This window comes from Astatotilapia calliptera, chromosome 23, assembly GCF_964374335.1.
Source record: "Astatotilapia calliptera chromosome 23, fAstCal68.1, whole genome shotgun sequence".
NCBI classification, from domain to species: Eukaryota; Metazoa; Chordata; class Actinopteri; order Cichliformes; family Cichlidae; genus Astatotilapia; species Astatotilapia calliptera.
Window position 1 is genome coordinate 25,489,803 of NC_137443.1, and position 19,211 is coordinate 25,509,013.

General features: G+C 40.4%; 1 protein-coding gene across 2 annotated transcripts in view; it reads right to left on the reverse strand.

Annotated features, from left to right (window-relative positions):
* Positions 1-19,211, reverse strand: part of tmem198ab (transmembrane protein 198ab) — a 40,564-nt gene that overhangs the window by 4,290 nt on the left and 17,063 nt on the right. For both annotated transcript variants that reach the window (XM_026158305.2, XM_080297705.1), the window contains 2 exons: positions 3,610-3,888; positions 2,927-3,508 (listed from right to left, as the gene is read on the reverse strand). In XM_026158305.2, the coding sequence (XP_026014090.1) occupies positions 2,927-3,508; positions 3,610-3,766 (739 nt within the window). In that variant the 5' untranslated portion in view covers positions 3,767-3,888. The remainder of the gene's footprint in view (positions 1-2,926; positions 3,509-3,609; positions 3,889-19,211) is intronic.

Sequence of the window (19,211 nt, forward strand, 5' to 3'; positions counted from 1 at the left end):
TGTCTTGGTTTATCAATTTTAAAAAGCTAAGAAAAAGTGTAACCATCCTCAGATCATTGATGTTTAAATTTCAGCATGCGTTTTCCTTTTTCCCTCTTAATAAGAGAGTTTTTACAAGCAAACAAGCAAAGCCTGCTTAAACTTGATTGGTCAGTAATACTTGGCCAGGGTTAAAGTAAAATTTGACAGGTGGGGAAATCCCAAACTCTGGCATAGCTGTCATGGACCTCGAAATAACTTATTGTTGGTTTAGCTAATTAAATTCTATATTTTACATGCCCCAAACACATTTAGTTTAGACTTCAGATGTAATAAATGAACATTAAATCATTTGTTTTGGTGTGAGATAATTCTCACATTTTAGAGTTAGCTTTATCTAATGTACAGGGTGGGCCATTTATATGAATACACCGTAATAACATGGGAATGGTTGGTGATATTAAAGTCCTGTTTGTAGCACATTAGTATATGTGAGGGGGCAAACTCCTCAAGATGGGTGGTAGGGCTGGGCCATATCATACCGTTCACCGTAATACCGGTATAATGTTGGGCAACGACAAGAAAATGAAATATGGCGATAGAATATGGGTAAAACGCGCATGCACAGTGCCTTTGTTTTCATACACACATGGCGGAAAAAGCATGGCAGCGAATGAGAAGAGCGAAAGTGGATCGTTGAATGAAACGGATGAACCAGAACTGGTTTGTAAAAATGCTGCAACTTCAGTGGTGTGGAACTGGTTTAGCTTTCATCCGTCAGATACACAACAAAGCACTATTTTTGTTAGAGCATGCTAGCAGGCCGTCGTTATTACTGTGTTGTTTGGAAAAAAATACGGCACACTTAAAATCAATCCTTTGATTTTTCTGAAAATCGACAGTGCCCCTTATAATCCCGTGTGTATATATATATATATATTAGGGGTGCAACGATATTCGTATTGATATTGAACCGTTCGATACAGTACTTTCGGTTCGGTACGCATATGTATCGAACAATACAACATTTGTAATTTATTTTATCAACTTTCCTTCTGACGATGCTGTCTGTGTTGAGCGCTCAGTGAATCTGCGTTCGACTACTCCGCCTAGGCTGCACTGTCGAGCGCAGATCCACTGAGCGCTCAACACAGACAGCATCGTCAGAAGGAAGAGCGCAGGGCACCTCCCCCACCCTCATTCAGATGTGGTGTTTGGAATTATTTTGGTTTTCATGTGACGTATGACCCTGAAGGTAAGCGAGTCATGGACTAAAGTAAAACAGTATGTTGGATGTGCCGTGCAATGCTCAATTACATGGGTGGGAACTAGTGTGTTAGCGCAGTTAGCTCGTTAACGTGTTGGCCGTCTAGCCCCATGCACGGGGCGATCGGCGGTAGCTCGTTAACGGAGATTTGCCGTGTTGTGGCGTTAAGGTCATTTCAACGAGATTAACCTGAAAGCACTAGTGGGAACACAACGAATATGACTGCACATTTACGCCGACATCATCCTAGTGCAAAGACAAAAACAACAAGCATGCTACTAACTTTAGCCGAGTCATTTAGACAGCTGTTAGCACATGATTCTCCTTATGCTGCTGAGAATATAGCCCAGAAGAAGCGGATAGTATAGCTTTTATTTTGGAAAGAGCCATTTCTCTGTAATAAACTCTCTTTTCCAAAGATGAGTGATTCCTCAATCAGATACAGGGCTTGCAATATCGCTAGCCCGACGTCCCGGAGCTAGCGATTTTTTCAGTCGGGCTACCAAAATCTATCTCTTCCCTGCCCGTCGGGCTATTGTAGGAAGGAAAAATATATGTCAATGCTTTTGCATTCTTTCAGAAATGTAGCTGGGTAATTATGTCATTGGCATCGGTGAGCCGCTGTCAATATGTGACATATTGAAGTCGCGTTTGAATTTGCGCTTGTTTTTTTGCTTTCACTTTGCAATCGTGCGAACTGTGTATAGAGAGCGACAGCACTGATCTGTGAGTGATGATAATTTGTGCACCAATTCCTCTGACATCGTCTTATTAATCGTTAGCTTACTATGCAAACATGACAAGTGAAATCTCCCGCAGCTTAAACATATGAGAGGTTGATCGTGCAGAGAATCGCTGAGCTTATGTGAGTGCGTGTAAAAGCATTTCAGTTCTGCTGAGCCAAATAAGACAGGTCGGGGTGAAGAAGTGACAGCCAAAGAAAAGCTTACCACAAAACGGAGAAGTTATGACAAATCAGACTATAAGGCAAAAAGAAAGTGCAGCTTTATGGTTTCATGGACAAAAGAATTTCTGTGGCTGCAATATGACGAGCTAAATAACCAGGGCTGCACATAAGTGGTCCGCAGGTGCGCATTCGCTGTCAAAATAAAAAACACGCACAAGGGTTAGGGTTAAATTTAAAAACTGTACTTTTGAGTTAAAATATATATTTATAATTTTAATAAATGACAAATTAAAAAGGCATGAACATTTTATTTTGTATCGAAAAAATATCGAACCGTGACACCAAAGTATCGAACCGAACCGTGAATTTTGTGTATCGTTGCACCCCTAATAATATATATATATATATATATATATATATATATATATATATATATATATATATATATATATATATATATATATATATATATAATGTATAATATACATTGCAAACCCACAACAAAAGATACATTATTGTATTTATTGCCACCATAATCTATAAGATTATATCATAATTTAAAGGTAAGATTTATATTTTGCTTTATAAATCTATATGTGCTAAATAATTAGTATATAAATCTTTTAAATAAATATACTGGAATGAACCCCCTGCTCTCCTTTAGACTCATTCCTACAGGTATGTCTTCTAGGAAGAAAAATGGTGAACTGCTACAGTCAGCAGCAAACCAGAGCCAAGCACCACAAATATACACTGGAACCAGCTTTCCTCACCCTTGGTATGGGAGTATCCTTCAGCGGTCACCTTCCACTGGACCACGACACCCAGCAGGGTGAGGGCAGGCCACACTCCGAGGACCACCCATGTCATCCAGCACACAGGCTTTCCAGACTCTGCTTTAATCCGTTCATACATGTAGAGCACAAGGGCAAAGAGCTCCACGAAGTAGTCCAAAGCCACCGTGATGACGGCTGCCCCGAACACCGCTGTAGACAGCGTTGTAAACAGACGCTGCCACTGCAGGGTGAGCACAGCAAACAGCATGCCCAGGCCAAGCAGCACGCCCAGGGGCACCCAGACAGAGCGCGGCGGGCTGTCAGAAAGCTCCTCCATGCCGACCAGGGTAGCCACGGCCACCAGCAGGCCAAGCAGCAGGCCCACCATGAAGAGGCCCACGCTCCGAACCAGCATGGTGACCAGGCCGCAGAGCGTCCCGATGCCCAGGCCAATGCCCACTGAGGCCTCCACGCTCAGCTGGGTGTCCAGCACGCGCTCCTTGTAGCAGAGCATAAAGATAACGACGGAGCCGAACATCAGGCCCGTAAGGAACATAACCGCCTTGAAGCAGCGATATCCTGAAAAAAAAAGAGCCAGAAACACATGACCTCAACAACAGGTCTTAAATAGAACAAAGAACAACTGCTGCTGCTGCATTAACATCACCTGTTCAACTCACCAAAGAAACAGTAAATGATGCCAAAGAGACAACACATCGAGCAGACAACGGAGGGAACCACTTTGTAATGCCCACGAGCGGCCTCGCAGCCGTCCATCCGATCAGGGCCCAGCTCCAGGTCAGGCTGTGCCAGCATCGTCTCCAGTGTGGTTGTCATCGTGAACAGGTAGTAGAGAAAAGGAAGGGGAAGGAGGACAAATTGAGGAGGAGAAAAGGTGATCAGGAGGGAGGTGAGGGGCAAGCGAGGTTATGGAGCACTGTCCAGGTCCATGGTTTTACCTGCGGATAGAGAAGAAGAAAAGGGATAAGGCAACAATATAAGAGTTGAAGTTAAGCACTGTAGAGCCCACCAAATGGAGGTCTGCACTAGCTGTGAAACCACCCTTAAAGGTTTTAAAACTGATATGATGCATAAATGCATTATTGAAAACAGTAATACAAACCCAAGAGGGTATGAAGATGCACAATATGCTGTGAAACTTAGCCAACACGTTTTTTTAATGGTTGTTTTCCAGCGAGTCAGTCTCAAATAGTCCTATTTTTAACAGCGTGATTTCCCAGTCTGACATATAAGTTCCATTTCTAATAGGTGTTCAAAACCCACATTGTTCACCCGAATGTCTACAACTCTGTGCTCTGTGTTGATGGCCGCTAATTCTGCATGACCCAAATCTTTCATCTGTTGGTTTACGCGTTTTGTTACCTGGAATTTTGAGTATCCTTACTTGACTTCAATCCATTTGATGTTTGTTCTGTTTCCTTTTACGACAGCCTTTTACAATCTGCTGTAGCAGGCTGCCAACTTAACTGAACAAGCTATATTTATTTATTCATGCAGCACTCTTCAGAGGCACCACAGTCTCTAAGACAGACAAAAATGTAAGCAAAGAACAGGACAGGAGATCCCTTCAGTTGAGCAAGTAACGCTGTGAGCTTGTGTTTGACAAATTTGTCATTAACCTACTTCTCTTGCAATTTCTAGTAGCTGTTTAAAGAAACTGGTTCACTGGCATGGCAAGAATTTAAAAAAAAAAAAAAAAAGCTGTGTGATATAAACACTCACCAGCTTCTTCACCGGGCAGACGTATTTAAATAGCTAATCAGCTTCCAGCTCAGATCATCTCAAACTCAAATGGCCTCCACGGTCACTAGATCTCAGTCCAAGACAGGATTTTAGGATGTGGGGGAGAGGGAGATTATCATCTTGAATGAGCACCAACTATATGATGCCATCATTTCAACATGGAGCAAAATCTCTGAGCAATGGTTCCAGCACCTTGTTGAATCCATCCGATGAAGAATTAGAGAATCTCTGAAGATAAAAGGGAGTCCAAACCCAGAACTACTGATGTTTTCTGCCCAAACTACTTGAATTGACTGAGCTGATACAATATACATGTGCTGCAAGCAGGCTGGATCTAAGCATTCTTATCCATTCAAGCGACCTCAGCTCTGCCTGTACAACCTCTATAAGCATCCTCATACATTATCGGTTTATATTTGTTTATCTGTAACAATGCAGTGATTCATTGCGTTTCATTAAGTGATCAATCTTCCCAAAGGCTTCACCAGCCACTGCTTTGTTTACTTTCCTCGTCTGCATTCCAGTGCAGGCCTCTGTTTGAAGCTCAGGTAAATAAATTCGCCTTGCCTTTGTCCTTCTTCGCGCCCGTCCTCGTTTGTTCTTTATTGTTTTCCTCTGCGTCTGACTGTGCACACCTGTCAGCAACCACCAGCCTCGACTTCCTTCTAAATCACTCTCACCTCGTCTTTCACCTCATTTCCTGCTGCCTCCATTATTCAAATCTCTGTCTGTCCTTGCCTGCTCCCTCCACGTCCCGTCTAACCTTTCATTCATGTGTTTTAGTCAATATAACTCTCACGCTAATAAAATGCTTCATAGTAGTGTTGCTAATCTAAAAGCATGCACCTATGCACAAGTCACAAACTATTTAATTCACAATACACATACAGCTGCTGTAAAAGGATGTACACATCCGTTAAACAAATCCCCTCCTCTTTCACCTCCTTCCCACGCCTCCTCTCTCCTCCGGCTGTTTTCGTCCTCTCCATCTCAGGGCAAGTTCAGTCCGGTTGTGGAAGGTTTCTGGGTCAGAGGTGCTTATGTAACTCCTGTCTGGGGAACTTTACTCTCCTATTCATGAGCTCTCCTCTCCTTTTCCTCTTGCCTGCTTTGTTTCCCTTCTCGCCTTCAGTACCTCTAGCTCCCGTCCGCTCCCTCTCGATCACCTGGTTTGGGTGCCACTCCTTTTCCCAGCCTTCCCCCACTTGCGTCATTCACTTTCCTCCCTCAGGATTTGATTAATTACCTCCCTGAGGTTATGAAGGGGTTGATAAAAAAATAAAAAAATAAAAAACATAACTGGAAGTGAAAACTGCTTTGGCATGTTTGACAAAGTGCTCAAGACTGGAGCCAAGTACTAAAACATTATTATCTCTGGCTCCTGTTGCTCTGCATTTGACCTTTGATCTCTCTCCTCGAACGGCAAAGTAATTTTGTAAAGTGTCAGAACTTTTCTGCATAACGTGGAAGCACTTTCACATTTAAGGAAATTAACTCTTGTCCTAAAAGTTTTTGCTGCAGTGCTTGGATTAGAATAAAGTTAACAAGTACAAAAAGTACAACGTATTTACAATGCAAGATGGGGAAATTACCATGAAACTGAACAAGTTACTTCAAAGTACTCACATTATAATTTATGTTCCCATTCTTGTAAAATACAAGAAGTTGTGCAATACCTAAATTTAATTACACAGGTTGTTGATCAATGGTCATGACAATTTGCATATTAATGATCAAGGAACTGACCTCACAGCCCATTGTTCATTCAGTGGGCAAGGTTTAGTTATTGTGCAAATGTACTGTTTCTGAGGTCGGAGAAACCTGCAGTCAGCTGAGACTGAAGAAGTCACTTGGATGAGTGATGAAACGTTTCTCCCACTGAAAACGTTACGTCCAAATGAACAGAATCAACTTTTGGGGTTAATTACACAGTACTTTAATATATTTACAGTATAATTATTTCTTCGTTTCTTGTCAAATAAAACTGGATTTGTTATCATCATAATTTAGTGCGAGTCACCTACACAATATTTGTATGTAAATACAATTACATTGTGATTTTAAAATAAAGTTGAATTCTATTGAATTACAAGAAAATTATACCCTTAGCCTAATTATATAGTGTCACCTACAATTATTAATTATATACTACAGTATACCCCCGTGAAGTCGCGGTTCAAAGTTCACTGCCTCAGTCTCTTGTGGATTGTTCTTGTTTGTAGAAACGCTCGCAAATTTGCAGAAACCGCAAATATCCTCCATAAATTTTTTATGGCAATATCTATTTTTCCATGCTTTTTAATGCTAAATTATTGAGAATTAATTTACTAAATAAATAATACATTTAAATCAAGTAAATTCGGTTAAATGTTCTGCTCTGTCAAAAACACAGCTTGGAAAAAATGCCTTTGAGAGGCGGTAGGTTTCAAAGTAGCCTATCCTATTGCATCAGATGCAGTCCACCATTCCCACATCATAAAAGTTTACCGCGTGTAGCTATCTTGAGTGTTTCGCTTTATGTTTTCATGTTTTTTATATGCATTTAAAGCCCTGAGATGCCACATATTTAGGGTTTAAACTATAACAATAGTTCACTTTGGGATTTTTTACTCTTTGCTTTATTAAGATGTTTTATGTTTGAGATTTGGTTCTTCTAATGTTGTTGAGTTTAAGGTTTCCCCAGTTATGTCTGCATTTGCTTTCCCTCTGTGTGTCTTGCTCCCCTTCCCTCTGTGTCTTGTCTTAGCCGTGTGTTAGTTGTTTCCATGTTTTCCTCCTTGTGTCTCATCCTTGGCTCCCCTGTCTGTCATGTGCATCCATGTGTGTTCTCACCAGCCCGTGACGTCTCTCGTCCTCTCTGTGTCGCTTGCTATCACCCCAGTTTCTCCCCAGGTCCCAGTGTCAAGCCCATGTGTCTTAGTCTGCGTCTGAGTGTGTTTCCTGTTTTATTTTGACAGTCTCTCATCTCATCGGTTCAGTGTGTTCAGTTTCGCTTCACCTGTAATATCAATTCTATTTTCCCCATGTTCACAATTGCATGTGTTCAGTATCTTAGTTTTCCCAGTTTAATTCTAGGCTACGTCCACACGTACCCGGGTATTTTTGAAAATGCAGGTTTTTCTATGCGTTTGCGCTTTTCGTCCACACGTAAACGGCGTTTTCGATCACTGAAAAATGAGATTTTTAAAAACTCCTGCCAGGGTGAATATTTTCAAAAACTCAGTTTTTGCGTTTACGCGTGGACGAGGTAAACGGAGAAAACGCAGTGTCAAAGGTGTGCGCATTTTTTGACGTCACACTGTGCGCCACGTTACTGTTTCGGTGAAATGAATTTCTACAATGGCGAACTTAGACAAAATACTGTTAATTTTACTCTCTGCAGTGTTTAAATGCTTACATATACACACACAGTTACTGTCCCTCCACACATGTGACTCAGTTCTGCTTCTATGCGCCATCTTTGTTTACGCTTTCCCACCCAGACTTATTGACTTCTGATTGGCCAACATTTCTACACAGGTAGTAATATAGCGCCACCTGCTGCTTTGGCATGTTCCTAGCAGCGTTTTCCTTCGTTTTTGGCTTTTATGTGTGGACGGGATTTTTTTTTCTAAACGAAAACGGAAAATCTTCGTTTTCAAAAATACCCGTGTACGTGTGGACATAGCCCTAGTCAGTTTCCTCTGAGTTGCCTTCTGTTTTTCATTCTTCTTCGGCCTCAAATAAACTGCAAATTTTTCTTTAAGAATCCGGTTTGACTTCCTGCTTCTGCTTTGGTGTTCTCACTATTCCGAACTCCACTCCAATTTATAGGAACACATACATAAAAACCAACAACCAGAACTCCTCCTAGTCCATCACATTGCAGTGCTTTAAGTGATTCTGCCTTCAAACGCTGAGCAGGTAAACATGCTGTCCTACTCACTTTCCCGCAGGGAAGGTGTTTAAAAAAAAAAATGATAAAAGAAAAGGAATGGAAAGGCTGGACAAACACAGTCCACAACGCTCTCTCACCGAGCAGCTCACAGCAAAAAGCTGTAAATTAGGAGGCAGAAAAGGACAAAAAGCAAAACATGAGAACTGTTCCCACCTGACCACCTTATAGTCACCTGATTTTTTTATGCACAATAACTTTAGTAGGGGAGACCGGGGATAGTTGTAACGTGGATCAGTTGTAACACTTCCAATTTCTCCAATCAGGGCTAAGTTTAAAATGATGTGACTCATCCTGTGCATGCCCAATTCAGTTCTGCAATCAAATGTGAAAAATCAGCACATTTTGTCAAAAACAGACAATTTAACACCAAAAAAAGTCATTTGTATGCCAAAAAGTAAGTTTTTCTACTTTATTTCAATTTCTAATAGCGTTATTTGCTTTGCAGTTAAACTCATCAAACTTAAATTATGTTATTTGTATGTCTATGGGGATATATTCTGTGTAGGTCTTTAGTGCTAATGTTTTAGCCGTTGGCTGTAATGTTAGCGAGTTCATGGCTATAGGAGTCTGGGTCAGTTGTAACAGCAACAGTCTGGGTTAGTTGTAACAATAACGCAGATGTTACAACTTACCACACTATTACTTTAACTTATATTAAACAAGTTGAGGCAATGACATCAGCAAAGAGAGGTTCACTGGTCACATTTGTATATGCGGTTAATGCCATTGGCAACACAATTCCTCCACTGTTTGTGTTCCCACACATACATTATGCAGACCTCTGTGTCAGAGATGGACCAGTAGGAAATACTGGTAGTGGAAATAAATCAGGATGGGTGCAAGAAACAGATTTCCTCATCTTTCTGAAGCACTTTGCAAACCACACCAAGGTAAGCCATGATAAAAAGTAATGGAATTGCGATGCTGGTGAACAACTACATTTTTTCAGCTTCATTGTTATGTTCAAAATTGGTGCAAGAGTTGTAGGTTATAATGCCCACTGAGCCAATGAGGCCAAACTCAAGGAAGACCAACCAAAATTAATGAAATATTCAGTTGCAGAAAATTCCATAATTTGTCTTTTTTGGGGGGTTGGAATATGTTCAAAAGCTAGATTTCTGCATTCTGACACACACACACACACACACACACACACAAAGCTACATAAATGGATGTAAGTGCATTCATGTGTTGAATAAACAAAGATTACATGTTAATATTTTGTTAGTACCCTTATTTCATTGTGTTACATTTCACCCCAGGATATGTTACAACTAACCCAGACTATGGGGTTAATTGTGACATTTCACTCTTTGTGTTTGAGGCCATACCATGCAATGGGTAATTGTGCTGCAGAGAAAATAGCTGCACTATTTAATAGCAGAGACATGTAAATACTTTGCATTACATTTTGAATCCACTACCTTAAAAGAGCTTCAATTTACAGACACAAATGTCAAAAATGTTACAACTATCCCCGGTCTCCCCTACATTTAATGAAGCCATGCAAACTTTAACCTTCATACTATCAATATATTCAGACTTCTTTCCTATCATTCTCAAGTCCTTATACCTTCATACGAAATTATCAGGGCAACCGCATCATCAATTTTACATCCAGTCCAAGCATCAAAACCTAAAGCCAAAATCTCATAAACTCTCAGAGCTCTTCATGTGGGAGAGGAGGCCATATCTGCCCCCCAGGCTGACCGTCTTTTCTCTCTCATTACTCACTAATATGAAAATATCGTATCAATTTTCAAAGCACAGTCTAAGGCCAGCAAACTGAGTAGCACTGCCTCATGACAGCATTAAACCCTTAATTTTATAGCAGGCATAATAATGACAGTATGTTTTCAGGTTAATGAATGATAGATGGCTAAATAAACAAGTTCAGCCTTGCTAAAAGCGAATGCTGTTTTATTTTTGTTTTTTTGGGGGGGATTCCAGATGGGCATTTGCATTTTAATAGAACCGTAATGAAGCAGTTGCAAGGAAGAAGATGATGAATAAATGTGCAGTACAGTCCCACAAAAAAAGGGGGGAAAAAAAGGATTTCAGGCACTCATACACGCTCACGCACACACACTCCCTATGATTTTATTTTATCCCCTATTCATCCAAGCATGTCATATTAATAATAATCTTTTGGCAGAGGATTAGGGGGTCATTGCCCAGTGACCCTGCAGCCTGTGTGTGTGTGTGTGTGTGTGTGTGTGTGTGTGTGTGTGTGTGTGTGTGTGTGTGTGTGTGTGGAAACAGATAAAGAAAATGTTTCTTTTTTTTTTTTAATGTGCATCATTAAATGTGATCCTCCTCTAGGAAATGGAAGAAACAAAAGGCACAACAGACCACAGACAGAGGAATTCTTCTGCTTTTGCGGGATTCAACAAAAACAACAACAACCACACCGTTCTCCTCCTCCCACCCTGCTTCCTGTGTGTCGCTATGACAACGGTGGGATGCTGACAGACAGCCGACACGGGTCCTGGTCCGAAGCCTGACCAATAGAAGAGCAGCTTAAACTGCCATAGCAACAGTAAGAGAGCCAATCAATGGCCTAGTCTATTCCCCCGAATGTGTTGCTACACATTAGTGTGTGTGTGTGTCTCCTTGTTGTGAGGATATAAATCCATTCATGCAACTACTATGAGGATTGGACTTCTGTGCTCATAATGTAAATAATTAATAGCTCTCTTAATGAGATCTGAGTATAATCTGAGTATTCGGGATATAAGTGTGCATCAGTGTAACATCCTCTGAATTATAAATAATTTTAAATACAATACTCCAGGATGAGCAGCCTCAGTGAACCCAAATGGATTTTTTTGTGTTTTGTCTGTGAAAAATACACAGACAGGTGAAATTGTAGGATTAAAAATGGATGCATCTCGCCAATCTTCAGATATTAGTTTACTTGGGCCCTTGGTGGACAACACAGCCTCAGTTGCCTCAGTTAAAGTCAGAGTTCATGATTCGGGTGCCAAAAAAAATAATGTAAAATAATAATAATAATAATAATTTATCAACAGTAAGAAGGAGACTGGGCAAAAGTGTCCTCCATGGGAGAGTTCAACGCTGTTGTTTCTGTCTTGGATGCAGGTTGCCCTCGTGCTCCGTGAGCCATCTCAGTAGGACATTACATTACCGTGTTACCAAAAAATGTAATGTGATTACACTAATATGTTACTCTGGAACACGTCACATCTAACACTGGTGCTAGGTGAAGAGTGAAGTGCTTTATAAACTCCAATGTATTTACCTTGGCCTAAAGTAGGAGAGGGTAGGAACAGCAGACTAACCTTAAACTTCATCGTGTAGTTTTGGTTAGTTGCATGAGTTACCCGGCATAACAAACATATTTTTAGATAATAAATGTGACTTACATGTAGTCAAAATCAAAACCTGAAAGAAAACTGCCGTTTCTTAAGATTAAAAAAAAATGAAAATTGTGAAATTTAGAGAGATCTAACAGTTACTGGGAGTAACAAATGTGCAAACGTTGGCGCTCGTATCCACTTTTAGAAAGACTGTTTCAGTTATCTGCTGCACTAAATATGCGCATAGGTGATGCCTACAGTCTCATAGTTCGTGATGTTTTCAAACCTAGATTTTTCTGGGTATGTGATGTGAGTGTGCATGTTTTTTTTTTGTTTTGTTTTTTAAACATAAGTAAAAATAATTATATAACACCCTCCACACTGCACCGGTCCCCGTGCTTCTCCATTGTTTTTTAAATGCGGCTCAAGTAGGGCTGATGTTATTCTCTCGCTCTCTGAAGCCTGATGTGAATTCACTGTTCACTGTTCAGTGAATTCACACTGAACATATGGCCTGCTCAGGCCCTACTCGTCTGCATTTAATGAAAAACTTCTGTAACCTTTTGTTGCGCAGCGAGCGGGTCGATCCATTAGCCGTGTTAGGAGGACAAAAAGAAACACGTAAAAGTCCCCAAACAGAGAAATCAATCCCTGCTTTAAACAAGCTGGGTTTTTGTTTTTTAAAAAACAACCAAACAAAAAAAATAACAAAGCTGTTTGTTAATCAGTGAGTTAGAGGCTCGATTCGTTCCCTACGCTGACATCATCAGTCTGAACTCGAAGCCTCCTCATGAATAAAGAAACCATGGCTATTAATAAACAGCCTGGCTGAGAAATGCTTGCTGCAAGCACTTATGCTACAGCTCAGCTTCTTTTCTTTCTACATTTAAAAGAAAGAAAAAAAAAAGATTCTGGGTCATTACCTGCCGCTTTTCCTGCAAGAATAATGTGACCAAACTGATGTTTTTCAGTGTTTTAGACACGGCACACTGACCGTTTCACAGCAGGCTTATGCAAAAGCCATCAGGTGAAATTCTATAAAGCGCGAGACATCGTTTTGGTCTTGGTGGAGGATGAATGCTTCTGGGTGCGCATACAGTCAGGTCTCAAGTATTTGGACGATGACACGTGTTTATAGTTTTACTTCTGATCACCACCACAGAGGATTTTAAACCAGACGATCAAGAACGATTGCTGGGACAGTTTCACTGCACTGAGAGCTCCTTAAATGAAAATAACTAAAAGGTAGCCATGATCTGCAAATATCTGAGCTTTGTTTGAGAGAATTATATTAATAACTACAAGTTTCTTCCCAGCACTTGGTACTGAGACTGAAACGCAAAAACTGGTTGTTTGTTGGTAACGCGCCTCCAAACTGTTTGCTGTAGAAAATAGGCCTGTACTACAAAGCAGGACTTTGGCTTATCCAGGTAAGTACAAGGTTAACTCTGGGCTTTCTGTACTACAAAGGTGCATCACTTCTCACTGCTGTACAAAGCCATGGTAATCTAACCTGCTCCTGAGCAGATCATGCTTGAGATTAGAGATCAGCAGGTATAAAATCACCACCTACTGACCAATCAGCTCTCTGGAAAATAATGGCGCCATTCCTGAAAGGTCCCTCAGACTCCTGTGTTTGGATACTAGGAGGGTTTAAAGTTTTCGTCTTTCCTGGTCTCTCTGTTGCACCATCCTTTTTCCCTGCTGCTACTCCTTTGCTCATCTTTCTAACTGCTAGCTTAATTTCCTTCATGCTGTTAACTTAAGAAGGGACGTTCTGTGTACTGTAGCCAATTGAGCTGCTAGCCTAGTCTCTTTCACATTTCTGGTGCTTTGTCTATTTTGTTTAAGTTTGTTTAGAATGAAGGTTAGCAACTTCAAACTCAGGTGTGGCATCCTCTTTATATGTTGCAGTTATCAAGATTATCTATTGCCTGTTTAGGTAACTTCCTTGACCTCACCAATCCTTTAATATCCCAGCTGGAGAAGAAGAGTCAGATGAAGAGTCAAAGCTTTATTACCAATGCGCATTGAGAGATCTCATTACATGCAGCTACAGCAAGCATCAGGTGGCTCTATGTCAGCCTATGTTTGAAGGACATTGCAGCTGAGAATAAAGAATCAAAACTAAAACTGTCTTTTAAACATTAATTTAATTACATACTGAATTATAGACCATCAGACTCTCTCTAGTCTTAATGATGGAACTGTGATATTGATCGTCTGTCAACTCAGATGGCAATTATTCCGGATTTCTTTCCTGACTACAAATCGGGTAAACTTTATTAACATAGCAACTCTTTCAGTCCTACTGAAAAAGCTCACACTTTTAATAATGCATTACTCTACAGTCCTTTTCCTCTCACACACAGGGCAGTGTTGCTTTCAGTCTATATAGCATGTTCAACATTTTTATATATTTTTCTCACATTATAATTTCACCTTCTTTTTCAGTTTAAAAAAAGGGGGGGGGGGGGGGGGCTGGTGAGGATCCTAAATGCAGGACGCAAAGGCAGAGTTCAAAAGCAACCACTAAAAGTTCACACATGAATACAAATCAGAGGAAAAACAGAGTCCAATATATCAAGAAACAAAATCCAGGCAGCACAGGAAAAATGGCTATGATGTAACAAGGAGCAACAAGAGACCGAGGAAATGCATATACAGCGAGACACGCAAGGCAATCAGGGGGAAGTGGAAACACCTGGGGAACCAGACACAGCTGAAGAAATCAAAGACACAGGAAGTAAAGCTCAAAGCAAGGACTCAAAAAAATAAGACAGAGAGACTCCTAACACAGAGGCCTCGACATAACCGCAAGATACGAGAAGACACCAGGGAGGCTAGGCCAAACCAAAGAATCAAATATTAATAACCAATTTACCATCCAGAATACCACGTAACAAGATCACCAGCTGAGGATCTTAAAGAGTAACAAGGAAACTCAAAGTAAAATTCAGAAAACTTCAAACATAACAAGACCCACAGACAGTAAAAGCGGCACGCCGAGATTAGATGCTACCGCACCAACGGGAGAAACGTCGCGCGCCTGGTCGGACCTGTTGTTATTGATGCCTGCTCTGTTCTGTGAGGGGATGTCCTGCGACAGAGCCTTCACAAATATAAACGTCTGCAGATGGAAATAAAAATGCTCTTGATTGGAACATTTAAGCAGGAGATGTTATTTATGACGCCAAAACCTCAACCTCAGATCCAGTTAGCAGGCTGCACGCTATTGTGACACTGACTAAAGTTAAACTAGCCTAACCTGGATTCACTGACCTAAGTTCAGCTGTTTACAGATTTTTCTTTTCTTTTCTTTTTAAAGGGAGTCTGTTGTCAGAAGATTAAAGAGGAGGAGACGGGATTCATGCTGTACTCATGCATCTTAATGAACTCTGAGACAGAAAAGTCTGCAGGGATGAACCTTAAGAAGAAATAAAGCTTTTTAGCTTTTAGCCGATTGATTCATTAGAACCATTTGGTTGTAAGTGGGGGGAAAAAAAACATCCAGTACTTTGTCTGACATTGAAGGATTTCAAAGAATCTAACACACTTGACATTGATTTTATGTGATTTTCTGTCTTCCTCGCCTCATTTTCCTGTCGGTTTTCTCTCACTACCTCAGTACACAGAGGGTTGTGTAGGTTTCATAACTCTGACTCATAAAATCTGCTCATGTTGTGCTGATTTAAAAATACTTCTGTTGTTTTCCCACCTCTGACTATCTGTGCCCGCTTCATTGTTACTGGTTCATACCTGGATGTCAGCAGCGCGTTCACGTACGTGTGTTTGTTTGCACTCATTGACACACTCGGCTTTGTTAATCCCCTCGGGCGAGGTCTCCAAGCCTGTCAGAAGGCTGGGCTTCACCCAATAAGAAACCAGAAACCCAGATGACCTCTTAGCCTCTTAGATGACCTGCTTAGCCATATGTTTACAGCGTGCAGCTATAGTGGCCTTACTGCATTAATCCAGTGTTTTAAAGAGCTGGACTGCTGGAGTGAGAGATCACTATGCTTTCAGTGACAGTGAGATACAGATAAGTCCTGATAATGAGGCTTTTTCTTTTAAATCTCACATTATTAGCTGCGGTTTTCAGCTGGATGAACTAAGTATTTATTTGTTTATTTTAAACAGAAACTCACTTCATCACTTGATCCAGACTAGAAAGACTTAAGGGCCTAAAGTTTAATATATTAATGTTATCATTAAAAATTAGATGTTTTATTTTTTACTGAGGCTTCACACGTGACGTCATGCTAACAAATTATTTTGGTTGCCTGTAGTTTTCATGTTTGTCTGCAAATACTCACTAACTACTAGCCAAGTGGTGGCAAAACTCATTATAGTGCAATGAAAACTGAAAATGGAGATGGTTCACCTCCAAAATAAAAGTTGTGCCCCCGCACTGCGAGTTTCAAAAGGCGCAACTTTTATTCTGAAGGTGAACCGTCTCAATTTCCAGTTTGTTTTTCACAGTTTCACTACAGCTCAGAAAGTAGCTGGGCAGTATTTACAGTTAAGTCCACCACTTCTAGTCAAACTACAGCTACAAAATTATGCTAGCAACCAATGGAGTCGCCCTACAACTGCCATCAAGGCCCTAGAGTCTGGTCTGTAACCATCACTTCATCACCATGACCTCGCCTGATTCTATAGTGTCACATTAATTCAGTTCAATTCAGTTAAGTTCTACTTAAATAGCACCAAATCATAGCAACAGTCGCCTCAATAATACAGAGAAAACCGAAACTATAAGACAACCCTCTTATGGGGCAAGCACTTGGCAAGAGTGGGAAAGAAAAACTCCGTTTAAAAAGGAAGAAACCTCCTGTACAACCAGGCTCAGGGTAGGGAGGCCATCTGCTACGACTGGTTGGAGGGCAGAGAGACAGGAGGAAAAGACACGCTGTGGAAGGCAGTCAGAGATGATTAATAGCTAATGATTAACCGCAGATTGGTGTATAAACACTAAGTTAACATCATGTTTTCATCATCACCCTCTATGCACTTCCCGTGATTTGCTGCTAGAGGTCAGCATGTGGCTCAAACTATGTTTTGTTTTGTTTTTTTAATCCATTTACTAATATGGTTTGACTATGATCCATAATTAGCAGCTGGAGAACATGAGATTTAACTGAGCTTATCGTTGCTTCCCTCGTGATCAGAGTCAGGGCTTTTCAGAGCAGACAGTTTAGTGCCCAGGGGGAGAGGGTCTGATATTTTCAACTTTAAAGTTTCTTAAAGAGATTTTCACTCGATATCCGAGAGTGTTCTGGCTCGCCGTGGGAGAAAAATGCAGAGTATTCAAGTTCTTCTAGGGACTAAATAAGTCCTTGAAATCTTGGAGAATCCAGATGGGGATGTTTTGGAAGTCATCTTTGTCCACAAGTATTTTTCCTGTGTGAAGTTGTAAAGACTAATCTCACTTCCCTGGTTTCATTTCAGTTGGAAATTACAACTAAAAGCAGCTCAAAGTGGTCTGTGCAACAAGACTAAAACGTCTAAAACAAAGATTTCATGTGTTTTTAACAACGTGCTTTAGTAGGAGAGGACGTTTAGAGGGTGTAAATGTCTACAAGCTCAAACAGCCGAGGTCAAACATCTAGCTTCTGTGATTTGTTTCTCAAACTTATGTCTAAAAATAGAAAGTTTCAAATGAATGTTACAAATTTTCCACTAATTTGGTGCAAAGTGGCATCAGCAGAAGAAAATGGCCTCGACGTGCAAACCTTAAATGACTCCACTACATACAAATCGAATGCTTTCTTACCGCTTTATGACACAGTAAAAATCAAAGAAAAGGAACTTTTTTGTCATGTTTTCCTTCGCATTTAAGATTTTCCAATTTTCCTCCACTACTCAGATTGATCTTTAACTCCACGGGTTCATGATGACATGAGATCCTTTATTCTTTTAAATATTTTAACCTTAAATATCTGGATATGAGGGAGAGAAAATTGGAATATTTTGGTGATTAGGGTCACAATAAAGGGAAATATTTACAGAGAATATCCTGGAAGATTTTGAATAACAGCAGTGTTATGTACCCATGAGACTACTGTACCTACTGGACTTGAAAATTTTCATTGTAATTCACACTCAGGTGCTCTAATGTGGCTCCAGACAAGCTAAAGAAGCTAAAAATCATTGATTCTCTGGGATAACTCTAGTGAGATGTCGCTTACAGCACGAAGACTTTCCACTGTGAACATACGGCTGCGTTAAAGTGCGACAGCAATTTTCGCACTTGAGGAACTTTACACACAAACTGCGAAAAATGACAAAATAAAAAATCTGAGTTGTTGCTGTGTCACCCAACAGCTTCCACCAACACAAAAATGACAACACACAACGTGACCGCCTGTGTCACGGTCGTGACTGACGCCAAAGCTTCAGCAATGGTGAGAAATATCACAACAACTGTTCATAGATCTGCTGCACCGGCTGGGCTTAAAATACCACGATCCAACTTCCTGTTAGCAGGAAATGAACACACTAATGTCCAAGACAAAAGATGTTAATGTTAAAGAGAAAAGATGTTAATGTTAAAGAGAAAAGATGGTTTCTATAGCCACCATTAACCATCGACATCATAGTTTCAATAAAAGTGTGCCAGCTGTGACGTAAAGGGATGGACACAGGTGTTAATGCTCTGGATGTTTGATCCATTTCCAGATTATTCAGTGAAGAAACCTTCAAAAAGGTAAATTTTGAAGTGTCATATCACCATGTGCGGTCAGTATCTGCTCAAAATAAGTTATAGCTTATGAAATGTCTCATTTTTACCTACATTTTAACACCAGGATCCTCATCAACCCATGGTTCCTTCTGGATCAAAAAACAATTGTCTATTACAGTCAGAATGTAGCTTACGGCTGTAAAAATGGAGAAACAACATTGGTATTTCACATGTTCTATTCAACAGTTGGGACCCAAGATTTTCGACCCACCACTCTCTACCTCAATGCCTTCAACTCTGAAAATATTTATAATATCAAGTGAAGTCATGTCCTCAACTTTTTGTTTCAGTGGGTGTTTGTGTTTGTTGGTGAAGAGGGCTCCGAGAAGAGTGAGGAACCATGTGCAGAAACAGACTGAACAAGTGGAATTGCATAACACTGAATAACTAATAAAATATAATGTTTAAAGACAGTTTAAAACCCTCTAAAAGTCCACAAAATAGTTTACAGAAGTTGAAGAAATTACTTTAAAGACGTCCATGTGTTGTGTGGGTGAGATATCAACTCATGTTGAA